The following is a 14,474-nucleotide window of genomic DNA, read 5'->3' as shown; positions in this document are numbered from 1 at the left end:
CAGCCTGGGCTGTTTTTTCAATACCTTGTCCTAACTCTATGGCTCTGAAAACTTACTGTTCAGCTCAATAGTAAACCCCTCTATTTGAACAAAAGAACATAGATTAACTGAGTCATGCACTCAATATTTTACAATACTAAATTAAAGTAGTAAAAAAGCAAGTGAGCAGTAAGAACATAACGAGCTGGATACCTGTAGAAGTAAATTCTGAGCTGATGTCAAGTAAATGGTGGATGATCTCTGCAACACATGTAAGCTCTAGCATCAGTTAGGGTTTTAGACTATTCCTGTCCTTTGAGATTCCTGTTGATTAGAGGCCACCACTTTCTGGCAGCTTGTTTTCAATCCCATTCTCAATTTTCTAGTAGCTTTAATAAGAGATACAAGAAAACTTCAAATATGAATAGGCCCATTCTTGACAGTAGAACAGTGGCATTCAGGCACCAGAAATTTTATAAAAAAAATTTATTTATCTCAATAAATTCATTCTTAATCTTTTTAATATAAAACAAACTCATTATTTTTCTTTAAACAAAATAAAATGTAACTAAAATTTCTTGACTGAAATATTTCAGTCATATTCACAAAAATGACAAGTCACCCAAACAGTCAAACTTAGCTAACAGTAAATACAACAACATTTAAAAAAATTACATGTGAGGTATCATTCTCTTTTGGCTTCACTACTGGTTTTGACAAGAAAAGGAAGAAACTGAAGAAAACCTGGACATTATTCCAGACTTTCCACAGGAATATACACTTGCCTGAGCTAAGAAATACATTTTCAAATTCCTCAGGGATTTTTGTTATTTCAATATGTCAACAACTAATGTTATCTCTTCCTTATCAGATGTTATTGCCTGAATTTTGCTCTCCATCAGCTGAAAGAAAAATAAGAACTTCCATTAGTTTTATATATAAGGTGTCTTGTTTTCAGCTGGGATAGAGCTGCTTGTCATCATGCTGGTCAAATGCCACGTGTGACCACTGCAGTCTGTCCAGTTACCTTACAAAATCCTATTTTAAACTGTTTTCTGTGTCACCTTGCTTTCTATCTTGTGTGTGTAACTTCAAACAACAAAACTCATTGAAGCTGGGACTAGTGGGTGGGTAGGAGAGAGCTGCAGGGACCAAAGGTGAGATGTGGTGACCTGATGGGGCGACCCAGGATCCAGACACAGAGATCACATGTGAGGAGCTTGCAAATTTATGGTTGTTGTACCTGAAGAGAGTGAGGGTTTATGCACTTCTCACTGGCAAACTTCAGCCCTCCTCAGCTGGCGAGGAACAGGAGGACTGGGATGTCTGTGACCCTGTTTATGTGACTGCTGGCGGTCTTGACACGCTGCTGGTAAAGGCCCCTGTGCTGGTCTTTGTGGCTGCCTGCATTAGTGTCCTCTATGTGTGTGTCATTGTACATATGTGTGCCTCATGTTGGTAAAACACAGCCCTTGCTGCTGCCTGGACCTACCAGTGGGAGCATCAGCCCCAGCACATATGGGACTAGAACAGGAGAAAATTTCTGGTTCTGTAAGAGCATTGTATTTGACTTCTCTTAACAAATTTGCCTGCTGATTTCCTCTTGAAATTCCTCAAAATATGGCAAAGGAAGAGTCATTCTCTGAGTTAAGTTCCTTCTAATTTTAAAAATACCTGCAGTAGAGTCTTGTACATACTTAACACATTTAATATTAAATAGAAAGAGAACATACCTCTGTATTATCAGGCAGTCCACAAAATGCATTTTTTGGCTCTGGGACTTGTGGAAATGCTGCTTTCCAGGAGCCGGTCCTGAATATCAAAAGGGATGGAATAGAAAGTTAAAAATAAGTAACAGTTGTGCCAAAAGCATTGTACCCTTGAACCAGCTCTTATTTTTCTCTTACAGCACAGAAGAGAAATAAAAACCCTCACATTATCTCAGCACAGAATGAACACATATCAGGAAAATACTAATAATTTGAGTAGTAATAGTTTCATTTTTGGTTAAAGATTCACTACAGTTATTTTCTTTGAAAGGAAAATGAATTTGTCCTGCTCTTTAAGTCACTACAACCAGCAAAAGTGGCTGCTAAAGTTTTCACAAGTTGGAAGAACAGTATCTTCTCTGAATTATTGTGTATTTCTATACAAAGTGTTTGAGGCAGAAAAACATCCTTTTTCTTTCTGTTCTGCTTGGTCTATTTTAAGAAGCAAGCTGTTTAGCTTGTGTGCTTTCAGATACATTCAGTTTACTAGGACAATGCTAGTGAATGTTTCAAAATCTTTACTGGTAACCAAACATATAATTGCATATAATTGGTCTCCTTGCCATGTTGATACAAGAGGTCGAGGAAAAACTTGTATGGATCAGACAGGGAGGGACTTTGGGCATCACCGTTATCATACTTTTCTCAGAATCACTCATTTGATTGATTTCTAGTACAGTGTGAGTGAAAAAGTTGTATCTATAGTACCGAGACACCTCTACCTCATTTGTTTAAGAACTGCAGATGTTTCATGCACCTACACAAAATATATGCATAAATTGTTTACCTTTTGCAGAATAAAATTGTGACAATTGCCACTAAAATTGTCCCAACTGCTACCACAAGTAAGATCCATACTGAAGAAGAAATAATTTCTTCATTTCCTGAAAGGCAAATAGTCATAAAGTATTATCATTGATAAAGAGGAGTAGATGCACAGCTGTGTCAGACATCTACTCTGGTGACTGATGGGTAAATGTTGATATAAAGATCAAGTCTTTAATTTAGCACCTTTGCAGTAATGTCTGCTGGGAAGGATTAACACTGAGCCTGTTTGTCCATCCCATGCAGTAAGCAGGACTGGGCAGCAGCAAGCAGCTGCATGGTACTTGGTAGTGGTACTTAAACCATGACAGCACTTCAGCTGCAGATGTGTAACTTTCTATATTTATTTCCAGTGTTAGAGTGCTAAGAGATTTATTAAGTCGATTCCTCCTTTTCTCTGCAGTGTGGAGTGAAGCAAAATGTTTGCCAAGCCTTTATAGATCTGTGTGTCTGTAGATGCGCATCAGTGTGTGAGGTAGACAAGACATCACTGAGGGATGAGTAGCCCAAGGCATGGATTTGGTCTTACCAAACTCTACAGGTGCACTCCACTCCCCCCAGGCTGGGCTCACAAAGCAGACACTGCCAGCTGCCCTCATTTGCAAGAGACACTTCTTTCTTGTGTTGTATCTTTGAAACGTGTGATTATTTCCCCCTTCCTAAAAACAAAGCAAAGCTGTGTTTTATTTTGTTGCATGTCTAGGTGTTGATAACATGCAAGTGCCATTTACCCATGAAACTTCCATGAAGCTGTGGGAACATTGCTTTATAAAGTAGACTGCTGCTCCTGAGCAAAAAATTACACATGTTAATATTTGTTATATACATAATATGTACACATCTGTGTATCATAAAAATAACCAGTCACTCAGAAAAAAATTTAAGTTTAGAAGCTTTTCGTATTTTATACTGCGTCTTGTAATTTCTAATGGTATATATGATGTACTGGTAATTTTCCTCAGCACATTGACAGAGGCAGAAAAATATCTTGAGCTATCTCATTTCAACATTGGTAGAACTGAGGAGACAGAATTGATGAATAAACTGTCTGTGTGCACCTCACCTTCCTCAGTCTGTGCACTATGACTTTTCAGGAAAAGCGTAACTTTCCAGCCAAACCTGTAAAATAAATACAAGACTGCAATAGTTGGTGTTACTAGAATTTACTGAAACATGCCCACTATTGAAGACTTTCAAGATAGAGGTGGGATGTGCAAGTTGCACTGATTGGACAGAGGTGCAGAATACCTGGAAGGCAGCCTCCATCCCAAAGGGCTTTTGTGGTCTTTGTTTTTTTTTATAAACAAAATTAAATGCCTAGGAGGTGTTTTCACTGTGTGTCTTTTCTCTGCTGTCACTGATGTGTAACTTCAAATTCTGTTCCAAATATTTGAGGGGGAGAGTGGCCAATGTAATGTGAAATGGAAAGTTTTTCAAATTACTTGAAGAATAGTAATAAAGTTCTGCCCTTGAGTGTATAATAACTGACATATATCATGATGATTTAAAGTTTGACACATTCATAAAATCTATAAAGATCCCATAAAGCACAGGACATCGGACACATGATGATTTAAAGGCATTTGAGTGCCATTTATTTTTCACACTATGAAATTAACCCATATTGCTGATTAATAGAACAAGCAAACCTACTTGTATAGAAGTATAGATGGTTTTTCCCTCAGGATTATCCTGTAAGTTGAGAAAAAAGATTAGTTTTGTGTTTAGATAATAAGTCATTTTTATCTACAGTCCCCTTTTTCTGCATTACTCTTTCTCATCTAATTGACAGGTTGTTAGTAAGAACTAGTAATTTATCTAACATTTATTATCTAATTTATAATTTGCCTACAAATCCAAGTTTATATTATAACTAATTCTTCTGTGAGAAAGTATTACTATTTGTTTTCTTGACCACCAGAGGTGAGAAATAAATTTTATTTCAGATTGATGAGTAAACTGAAACACCAAGCAAACCAGACCTGAATAAAACTGCAACTTTATTCTTGAAAAGAAAAAGGTAGAAATCTGTAAATAAACTTTTTAGTTTATATCTAATGCTTATATTTTAAAACAAATGTCACTATACTTAGTTACAAATGCTATATAAAATTACTTTCCCTCAGATGAAAATACTCAGGACTGACATGGATTCAGGGATATTTTAGGCTGCCCTCCAATTACATTTTTTATAGAATAAAAATTCACTCATCCCTTCCGAATACCCATAATGACTACTACGAAATGTGGTGATTACACAGAACTAATAGCTGTAGACTATACCATCACATTAGTCTGCTAGAGCTACATATTTTATTTAATATTTTACATTTTGTATTACTCCATTTTAAACCAAAATAAAATTAATCTAAACTCTTTTATCAAATAATTTCATGCATGCTCATGTGGCACCTGAACAGTTTTTTGCAAGGCATGCTGATGCACAGGACAGCTTCTAGAATCTGTAAAAACCCCTAACTTAAGCACAGGGATCAGTCTAGGGGAAAGTGCAACACTACGGTCTCCCTTTTCTTGTGTTTATAGTAAAATAATCTATGAGAAATGAAAACAGTGAGGTCATGGAAGGCTTCAGAAGTGCAGCTCCAGAAGGACAGCTGTTTCTTTGAGAATTTTGGAAGAAAAGATGTATTAAAGGGTACTGCATTTTAGAAAATGAAGGAGAAAATATGTATGATAGATGAAAGAGACTCCTTCCTGCAGGGGGTGATGGCACCAACTTCCTGACCTGATGAAGGCCTGTTGTTTGTTGGGTGCCAGGATCCAGGATGATGCAGAAGGACTTCCAGACTTGTCTGGCAATTAAACTATTACCCCTTCCTGCTTTTCTGTGTGGGCATCAGAGATGTGGCCGGGGTAACCACTGGAGGGACAATGAAGGGCAGGAAGACCAGATGGTATCTCCTCAGTACCTCCCATGAGAGGAAAAGGCTTGAGTAGAATTGCAATCATCCAACAGGTCAACACCTGAGTGCCTGGTGTCACAGGCAGGGCTTTGGCTTCTGCGACCTTGGGACCCTTTTTGAGAAACGGGGGCTGCTCAGCATATATGTGATGCATCCTACCAAGTGGGTTGTGAGTGTCCTTGCAAACAGCCTTGCTAACCTGGTTCTTGTGCTTCATATAAAGGAGTTCCTTTACTATGCAGGGTTCTGTCTTGAGACAAATGGTGAACCAGGAAGACAGCTTATGACCAGGTGTCAAAGGGCAGACAAGAACAGGTGCACTGTTTGTTCCAGATCTCCCAATCAAGAAAAAGAACAGATGAGACCGTCTTCAGGCAGCCTGGGAAAGCCTCCTAGCCACAGGCTTTTCCTGTAATCAAGGGAAACTGCCCTGGCCTCGAGTGCAAAGTTACTGGTTGATCTACAAGGACAGCCTCCCCAGAGCACAAAAGGAATCCATTCCAGAATGCAGAAAACAGAGCAAGAGTGCCAGGTGAGCATGGCAGGGCATGACGCTTGGGTTTGAGCTCAGAGACAGAAAGGAAGTATGCGGAAGGTAGAAGAAAGGATTTGGGAGGAACACAAAGACATCATCTGCACATGCAGGAATGGAATTGGGTAAGCCAAATCTCAGCTGGAGTTGAGACTAGTGAGGGAAGTGAACATGAGAAAAGTTTTTATGAGTGCAGTGGAAGCGTAAGGGAGGTTAAGGGGAATACAGCCCACTGAGCTGGGGAAACCTAGTGACAAGGGAGGTGGAGAAGACTGAGGTGTTTGATACCTTTTTAGTTCCATTTTCACTGGAAAGGTTAGCCTTCAGGTTTCCCAGATATCCTGATCTATAAAGCCTTAACTTAAAACATGGCTGAAGAAGAAACCGAGAGTCTCAGCAAATTCAGTATATCAGCGTCACACATGTAAAATGTGATTGAATTTCTGTTATTCATGGTGTTATGTATATTGCTATGAAATAGGAAGCCCGATCCACACTAAATTCCCAATAGCAGAAATCTAGGGAATGCCTTCACCCAGCCACTAAGTGGCCAAACCTGGTTACAGTACAGGCAGGTTTTCCTTTGTAGTCACCGTCTGCCACCCTGTGGTCATTTGCCGCAATTCTGCCACAGTTTAGGTTCACTCCTTTTGCCGCCTAACGCGGCAATCTCACTCCTTCCCTATCTCTGTGAAAAGACTTGGAAAGCCAACGTCTGAAATTGACTTTCAGTAGCTTAAATCACTCCCTCAGTAACATATGTTTATTCGCACCACCTTTCTGCTTTCTCTCACATTTATTTTCCTTTTAATTAACATTATACAGCTTCAACTTTTGGACCAATGGGTGTGTTGCTTACATATGATATCTGGATAAGCTATTTACATTTCATATATAGAAAAGATTCATTCACCTCCATCAAATTTTACTTGTTAAGTGGATGCACATTCCTCTATTCAGTAATTTCATCCCAGCTCTACCTTTTCACAGAGATAGTCACCACCAAAAGGCCTCCAGGACACTACGACAGGTCTTGGTGAAATAAATGCATTTTCTGAGTTTTGAAAGAGCCAAAGTCATGGTATGTTCAAATCTTGATTAACCATGCTTCTGTTCTTAGTTCCACGCAGTCACAGTCATCTAGTGTATCTCCAGCAACATCTCACTCAGGGGAGCAAGGATACAAAACTGGGGTGCTATAGCATAAAAAGGTGCCTGAAAGGTACAACCTCAAAGGAATATGGTGTTACATATCAGGAAGGCTACACTGCGCAAGAGAGACTGATTTTCTTTTCACCTATGTGCATTGGTAAATGTATGGATTAATGTTTAATGTAGGTGAAGAAATTTCTCTTACCTTATACTTTATGTCAATTTCATATTTAAAACACTTGTCTTTGTTAGAATGACTTATTTGGGGTCGTTGCCATTGAATAATGCAATTGTTTTTAATTTCAGCACAGTTGACAGTGATATTTGCTGGAGGCATGAGCTTTTCTGAAATGATATAACCAGGAATTCAAATAATTAAAATAACTTGTTCTCTTTTTGCTTTGATAAAAGAGAGTGCAATTGCAAGTAACACCTATGTTAAGATATCGATTTGTATCCATTTTTTTTTTAGGAAATCTCTTAGAAATAACTGAAAGACCATAGATCTTCAAATCCTGTCCTCAGAATCAGTAGAAATGGGGACTAAGCCAGGGAATATGACTCAGGAGCTTACAAAGGCATAGCTCAATTCTTCTCCTTACAGAATGTAGCCTTGTTTGCCCATTTTTTTGAGAAAATTCCAAAACCAATGGGACTTTGCCGGAAAAGATTTGCCACAGTAAAAATAATTACACAGGACGCTTACAAGTAGAGCACCACGTGAAAGAGCATATGAAAATCTAGGATATTTTGTATGTATATTAATTTCTTTAACCAGGGGTATAGTGGTGGTGTGTGCCATCCCAGCTGGCAATGAGAAACCGAAATCACTGTTCAGATAAACTTCTCTTGACCAGTCTGTTCTGTTGGAAGGTTTTTGGCCACCATTGAAAGTACAGCAGGGGAAGTACAATCTCTTAAGTCCTGTGGACCTTGCTAAAACTAAAACCAATAAGCAATAGCTAAAGAATCTGAGGCAGGCTGCAGCAGTAGAGCTTTCTTGCTTATTTTCCTCATCGTTCTGTTGCCTGGGGAATATTTTTTTCTTGAAGAGGCCACAATTTCTCTCAGCTCTAGGTGAGACAGGGTACCTGGTTCTTTCTCAGGGAAAAATGCGCTACCACCCTCATGCACTAATGAAAATAAAGCATAAATAAACTATTTACTTACCTATTTTATACAGTTGAATGTACTCATCATAGAACTGGATCAGGGAGTCTTTGCTAGAGCCGTTCACCAGGAAGTAAGCTTTTTCAGTCTCTATCCTCACATTTTGGAATCTACATCCTGTATTTCTGCCATTTTCATCCTTAATGTAAAGCTCACATTCCATCGCATCATCATATCTATATACAGCAAGGTATTTTAGATAAACATGGGCAAAATTGAATGAGAATTTGGACTTCCCTAGGCTCAAGCAGACCTACTTACCTGGAGTTCTGCCAGTAGAGAAAATACTGGGTATCTCCTGGAGCATCCTTGCCTGCCTGCCAAGTGCAGCTCATGAGGGAAATGTTATAAATCACACAGGAGAAGTTTTCAATGGCTGATCCATTCATGCCTGCAGAAACAGGAATATCCATGATGAGTAAAAATCATGTGACTGCTCCATGCTGGAGGATCTTGGCACACCTGCAGCTCCAGCTAGTTTCTGATTGGGTCAGGAATGACTTGCTTCATTTTAAGGGAGTGACATAGAAGGTATTTACACTAACAGATTCAGTAAAGAATTTGTCATGGATAAAGTCTCCAAGGATATGAATATAGTTGCATCTGATAAAATAAACCTCAGGGAAGCTGACAGTACCACAGGCTGACACCTAAAGTGGCTACCCCTGTGCTTTGAATTGTTCCTATTCAAAAGGAGACACTGGTGCCGCAATGCCACAAAGTGAATAATTAGTCTTTCATCCTTCAGTACCCTGCCACAGCATTTCTAGTTTTTCTTCAGCACGCTGTCAAATGAGTGAAGAGCATGAGGAGCTTTCCTATGGACTCCAGAGAAGGAGAGAAACCCAAGGACAGAGCTGTGGAGTTTTTCAAGACTCAAGGTAGGTGTAGATGCAAACTTGTGAGGTGTTTGTGCTCTGCAGCAATACCTTCCTCCACCTGGGATGAACATGAGGAATCTTCTCCTGGTCACAAACAATTTACTCCTTTCCCCACCCCCAAGAAAACCCAATAGGGAGACTAAACATACCTTTTAAAAGGAAGGACGATTTATCTATCCTTTTAGAAGGCATCAGCCAACAATTTGAGCTTGATGAGATAGGAAGTAGTGCCATTTTGTATATGCAGCTCCATGTTGCTTGAATGAGCAGATATTGTACCTCATTCTCTTTACAGTCTCATATATGTTACCCCTCTCATACAAAGAGGAGTAAACTTTCTCAGACCTTTCATTATTGTGAATAGGACACTGCAAACTGTTGGGCACTACACCATGACAAAATTCAAGATGTGACAGATTTCTCTGTGAAGAATTTCAAAGCTACAGGCACTAACCTGTTTCACTTGGATTTTTAGTAACATTTTGAAGACATTAAATGCAGTCAATAAAATATTAGCACAAAGAATTAAAAGAGAATTGGCAATTGAAAAGATGGCAACAGAGGACTGCAAAACTGTTGAGCTACTTGTAGGAATCTTTTTTTTTTTTCAGAGAAACATTGTCATGTTGCTTGTCACAGTAGTGTAGTGTAAATCACCCCTTTTGTATTCATGTAAAATAGACTGTCAAAACCAATATCTTCCTTTTATAGTTCCTGTTCCTGAAACAATTTTGGAGATTATCTACCCAATCAGATTTACAGTATTTGCCAAATGGATGGAGACAGCTTTGAGCTGCAGAGGAAGGAAATTTAGCTAAAGCCAGAGTAACACATGTACAGGGAAAATTATAATCCTAAGAGGAAAAATTCATGACTTGCTTTGAAGTATCTGCACACCTTGTAGAGGATGGTGAATTTGCCTAACAAACACAGTAGCTGCAAAACAGGAATTGCTTGGTTTGCTGTCTTCTCTGCATAAGCACTGAAAACAGACTAAATCAGAATCAGAAGCTGCCTTTTCATAAAGTCATGGCACTTTTCAAGTAAGCCATGGATCCGAGTTCTAGATCTCCTGTCTGCTACTGAAAGTTTGGATCTGAATTTAAACTGAATTTGGCAAGGAATGTAAAAATTAATAATAAAGGATTCTTCAGGTATGTTGGTCAAAGAGGAAAGATTAAAGAAAGTGTTCTGCCCCTGGTAAATAAGACAGGAGAACTAGTGAAAACTTACATGGAGAAGGCTGAGGAACTCAACAAATTTGTGACTCGTTCTCTGGAAATCACTTTTCCCACACATCTCAAGTACCTGAACATTACTCAAGGCAGGGACTGGGGAAATGAAGTTTCTTCCCTCATAAAAGAGGATCAGGTTTAAAGCCACCTGAAGTATCTGAGTATACATAAATCCCTGGGACCCAATGAACATGCATCTTAGGGCCCCAAGGAATTGGCTAATGTTGCCAATCATATTGGTGGTTGTTGCCAATCACCATATTTTATGATGGTGTTGCTCCATCATAGAATCATAGAATAGTTACGGTTGGAAAGGACCTTAAGATCACCTAGTTCCAACACCCCTGCCATGGGCAGGAACACCACACACTAAAGCATGTCACCCAAGACTCTCTCCCACCTTTAAAAATTCATGGCAGTCAGGCAATATATTGGTGACCAGATAAAAGAGAATACTGCACCCATTTCAAGGGGTCATAAAGAGGAACATGGGAGCTACTAACCAGCACGTCTCACCTCCATGCTTGGTAAAGTCATGCAACAGATCCTCCTAGAAGTTATGTTGGATCATATAGAAGATGGAGGTGATTAGAGATAATCGGCATGGTGTCACCATTATAGTCTTGGTAATATCTCCTGCAGTCACTGAACATTGGTCCTCAGTAAAATTCATGCTTATCCAACTCAGTTCCATTTTTCACTGATTCAGCATCAAATTTATAATAGGTGAGTCTGGCATCTCTGCTGCAAGTATCACATAGTAGGACCAGTAAGGTGCAGATTCCCAGATTTTTGGGTGTAGAGGTTATTACCCATGACATATAAGGCAGAAGGCAATTTAAGCACAGCTACTCATAATAAGAAGCACATTACACTCCCCTTCAGCGGACTGCTCCATGAAAGTGTTCTACTCACAGTCTGTGCAGTGCCAGCCAACACACAACTGAGTGATCAGCAACATCCACTGAGTCATGAAGATGAGTGCAAGAGGAGCAACCATATCTTCCTCCTTGGAGACAGAAAACAGTGAAACGTGATGAAGGTGAAAGATGTGGATGTGAACCACTCTTTCCTAAATTTATGTAGTCTGACCTGCTCATATGCCTGCTTCTACACTGTCTGACCATCTCTGAGTTCTGGTGGGAGGAAAAATTCAACAGACTTCTCAAACAGTCAGAGAAATGTTCAAATAAACAGCAACAAAGTTAAAGAAGTTGTACTTTTCTGTAACAAAACATTTTGTTTTGATGATTTACAAAGCTGCTGATCTGGGGACCACTGCATAAATGTTACATACCTACATTTGGTGACTGCTCTCTTAAGGTCTAATTTATCTATCTGCCATATAGAAAAGTTAGGATGAATAGACATCAAGCAGATGGGTAAACAGCTGCAAACAGAAAATACCAAAATGGATCACAGCGATATCAATCAGCTCAAGTTACCCAACAGTGAGTATGCTAAGTTTGATGAAAGTTCCTGTACTTTCAAGGATATTTTTGCATATATACATTAAAGTGGATCTAGCATTGATATCTAGTTCCTACAATTCAGTATCAATCACAGTAATTAAATGAAAAGTGTGGCTAGGACATTTCTTAGCAGACAGTACTTTATTTGCAAAAAAACCTTCATTCAACTTAGCTCCATGTATTCCTCTGACAAAGGGACATCACCCCTCCAGCACCGGACTTCTTAGAGTCTCATTGAATACCTCAGCAAACAAAATAGATGGAAAGATGAAGATAGACCTACCTTCTATTTCAAAGCATCTTTATCTTGTTTATCTTTGTATCATACTCTTCCAGATCAGAGAAGATAAAAAGACTGGTATTTTAAATGATTGCATGGCTATAAATAGGGCTGTTTCCCTTACTGCTTGCGTTTTGGGGAACTGTCGTACTGTCGGAAGTGTTGCAAGATATGACATTCATCACTTCCCTCCTGATTCTTACCAAATTCCTGTAATTGCACAACTCATGATTTCATATAATGTGAACAAGCGATTAGCTGGTTAAATCTTCCTTTCTGTTGTACAGAACCACTTTGTTCTTAGGAATCCAATGAGTACAAAGAAACCTTTTCTTTTGCAGGTATTTCTCTCTAGCTGTAAATAATACTGAGTAGTACAAAGCATCTCTCAGTACAAACCATCTCTGGGGCCTGGGAGCAGTGGGGGCTCCCCATGGTGGGTGAGAGCTGGTAGCCAGGGTCTGTCCCATCTCCCCAGCCAGCATCAGGGCAGCTGGGAGCACTGGGAAATGTCACAGAGAATCAAATGGGGTTCTGGAAAACAAAGGAAACAGAGTTTAAGTCGTCTTCTCTCCTTTCATCACCCTGGGTCTCCGTTCTCCAATAGGTCAGTTCCCAGAGTGATAAGCAGTCTCCCACCTATTCCATCCATGACACATCCAAACAAGGAGCTCTGCTCACTTACACTGCAGGAGCAGAGAGGGGAGGGAGTTGCAGTGAGCCATGCAGACACAGACATTGTGCTGGGAAGAAGAAAGGCTAGGAACAATCACACTGAAGTTGTATTTACTGATCCTGCACCACTTTAGGAATGGTTTTAAGGGTAGGTGTTTCTGAGAGAGCTGTAACTCTACACTCCTATGGAGATTTCTTGGCAGAAGCAGTTGGGCCACAGTTGGCTGATGACTGTAGCTGGATTGCTTGGCAGTGTCTGTATCTTGGACACCCTTTCATCACACCATTTAGCACTGATGCTGTGGGACGTTTCCTGCCCTGGGCAACAGTATGTTTCTTCTGTGCCTAAGTCTGGTCCTGGGAAGTGCTATGAACTTCCAGTATATGAGTCTTTTGAATTATGCGTCTTGCAATGGGTGGACAGGGACAAGCACATCTGTCCAGTGCTGGGTTCTCTTTCTCCAGCTGATACCTCAACTGTGTGGCTTCTTGTGCACCCAAGGCAAAGCCCCATGTTCCCACTCTGAAGATCTTCTGAGCCTGTAGAGCAGGCAGCAGAAGAGCATCTCTCAATCTGGTGCTCTCACAGGTTATGTACCTTAGTAACACAATAAGGAAGTCTGGGTTTTGTGGTTTTAGGGTTTGGGTACTTTTTGTTTTTAAACTGAAATATATTGCAACAGAACAATCCAAACAGCCCACAAAGACAGTGGTGTTACCACACAGACGTGGGAACTGTCCTACACAGGGGATTTCTTTGCTGAGGCTTTCAAAAAATAGAAACAAATAAAAAAAAATAAATTCTGAAGCAAAGCTGGTGCTATTAATGGTGCTACCAAAGTCTGTTACCATCCTTTCCCATTGAGTGTTATATTGGGTCTTTGCCCTCAGATAGGAAAAGGATACCTTAATCGCATTCCTACTCCCAGGAGGTGATTGGTGTCAGCCAAATGGCTTCACTAAGGGCAAATCATGACTGACAAATTTGCTGGCTTTCTATAACAGGGTTACAGCACTGGTAGACAAGGGAAGAGCAATTGACATCATCTACCTGGAGTCGTGAAAGGCATTTAACACTGTCCCACATGGCATCCGTGCTTCTATACTGGAAAGACAATGGACCACTTGGTAGATAAGGAATTAGCTGGATGTTCCCACTCAAAGTGTTGTGGTCAGCTGCTGGAGCACCTCTTCTGTGAAGACAAGCTGAGAGAGTTGGTCTTGTTCAGCCTTCAGAAGTTTCAGGGGAGACCTTATAAAAGTCTTCGAATACTTAAAGGAGGCTTACAAGAAATCTGGATAGAGACTTTTTACAAGAGCACGTAGTGACAGGGCAAGGGGGAATGGCTTTAAACTGAGAGAAGGGAGATTTAGATTTGATATTAGGAAGAAATTTTTTAGTGTGAGGGTGGTGAGGCACTGGCACAGGTTGCTCAGAGGAGTTGTGGCCACCCCATCCCTGGCAGTGCTCAAGGCCAGGTTGGATGGGGCTTTGGGCAACCCGGTCTAGTGGAAGGTGTCCTTCCTATGGCATGGGGCTGGAACTAGATGATCTTTAAGGTTTCTTCAAACCCAAACCA

General features: G+C 40.0%; 1 protein-coding gene across 1 annotated transcript; it reads right to left on the bottom strand.

The window, feature by feature from the left end:
• Positions 1-625: 625 nt before the first annotated feature.
• LOC130600384 (granulocyte-macrophage colony-stimulating factor receptor subunit alpha-like) lies at positions 626-12,385 on the bottom strand. Its single transcript, XM_057411649.1, has 10 exons — positions 12,223-12,385; positions 11,383-11,476; positions 8,613-8,742; positions 8,352-8,527; positions 7,387-7,526; positions 4,227-4,265; positions 3,103-3,232; positions 2,536-2,632; positions 1,713-1,791; positions 626-881 (listed from the first exon to the last, which is right to left on the bottom strand). The coding sequence occupies exons 2-10, from the start codon at positions 11,465-11,467 to the stop codon at positions 807-809; spliced, it is 951 nt and encodes a 316-aa protein (XP_057267632.1). The 5' UTR covers positions 11,468-11,476; positions 12,223-12,385; the 3' UTR covers positions 626-806.
• Positions 12,386-14,474: the final 2,089 nt, after the last annotated feature.

This window comes from Pezoporus wallicus, unplaced genomic scaffold (assembly GCF_028554395.1).
Source record: "Pezoporus wallicus isolate ANWC-B61680 ecotype Strahan unplaced genomic scaffold, APGP_CSIRO_Pwel_v1 contig_2372, whole genome shotgun sequence".
Taxonomy (NCBI): Eukaryota; Metazoa; Chordata; class Aves; order Psittaciformes; family Psittacidae; genus Pezoporus; species Pezoporus wallicus.
This window is presented reverse-complemented; position numbering and strand designations above follow the sequence as displayed.

Excerpts from the sequence above, each read along its gene's own strand:
- LOC130600384 (XM_057411649.1), bottom strand. The coding sequence starts at position 11,467 with ATGGTTGCTCCTCTTGCACTCATCTTCATGACTCAGTGGATGTTGCTG. Across the intron at positions 8,528-8,612 it reads CTCTACTGGCAGAACTCCAG|ATATGATGATGCGATGGAAT; the intron begins GTAAGTAGGTCT and ends TGCTGTATATAG. Across the intron at positions 1,792-2,535 it reads ACAATTTTATTCTGCAAAAG|GACCGGCTCCTGGAAAGCAG; the intron begins GTAAACAATTTA and ends TTTGATATTCAG.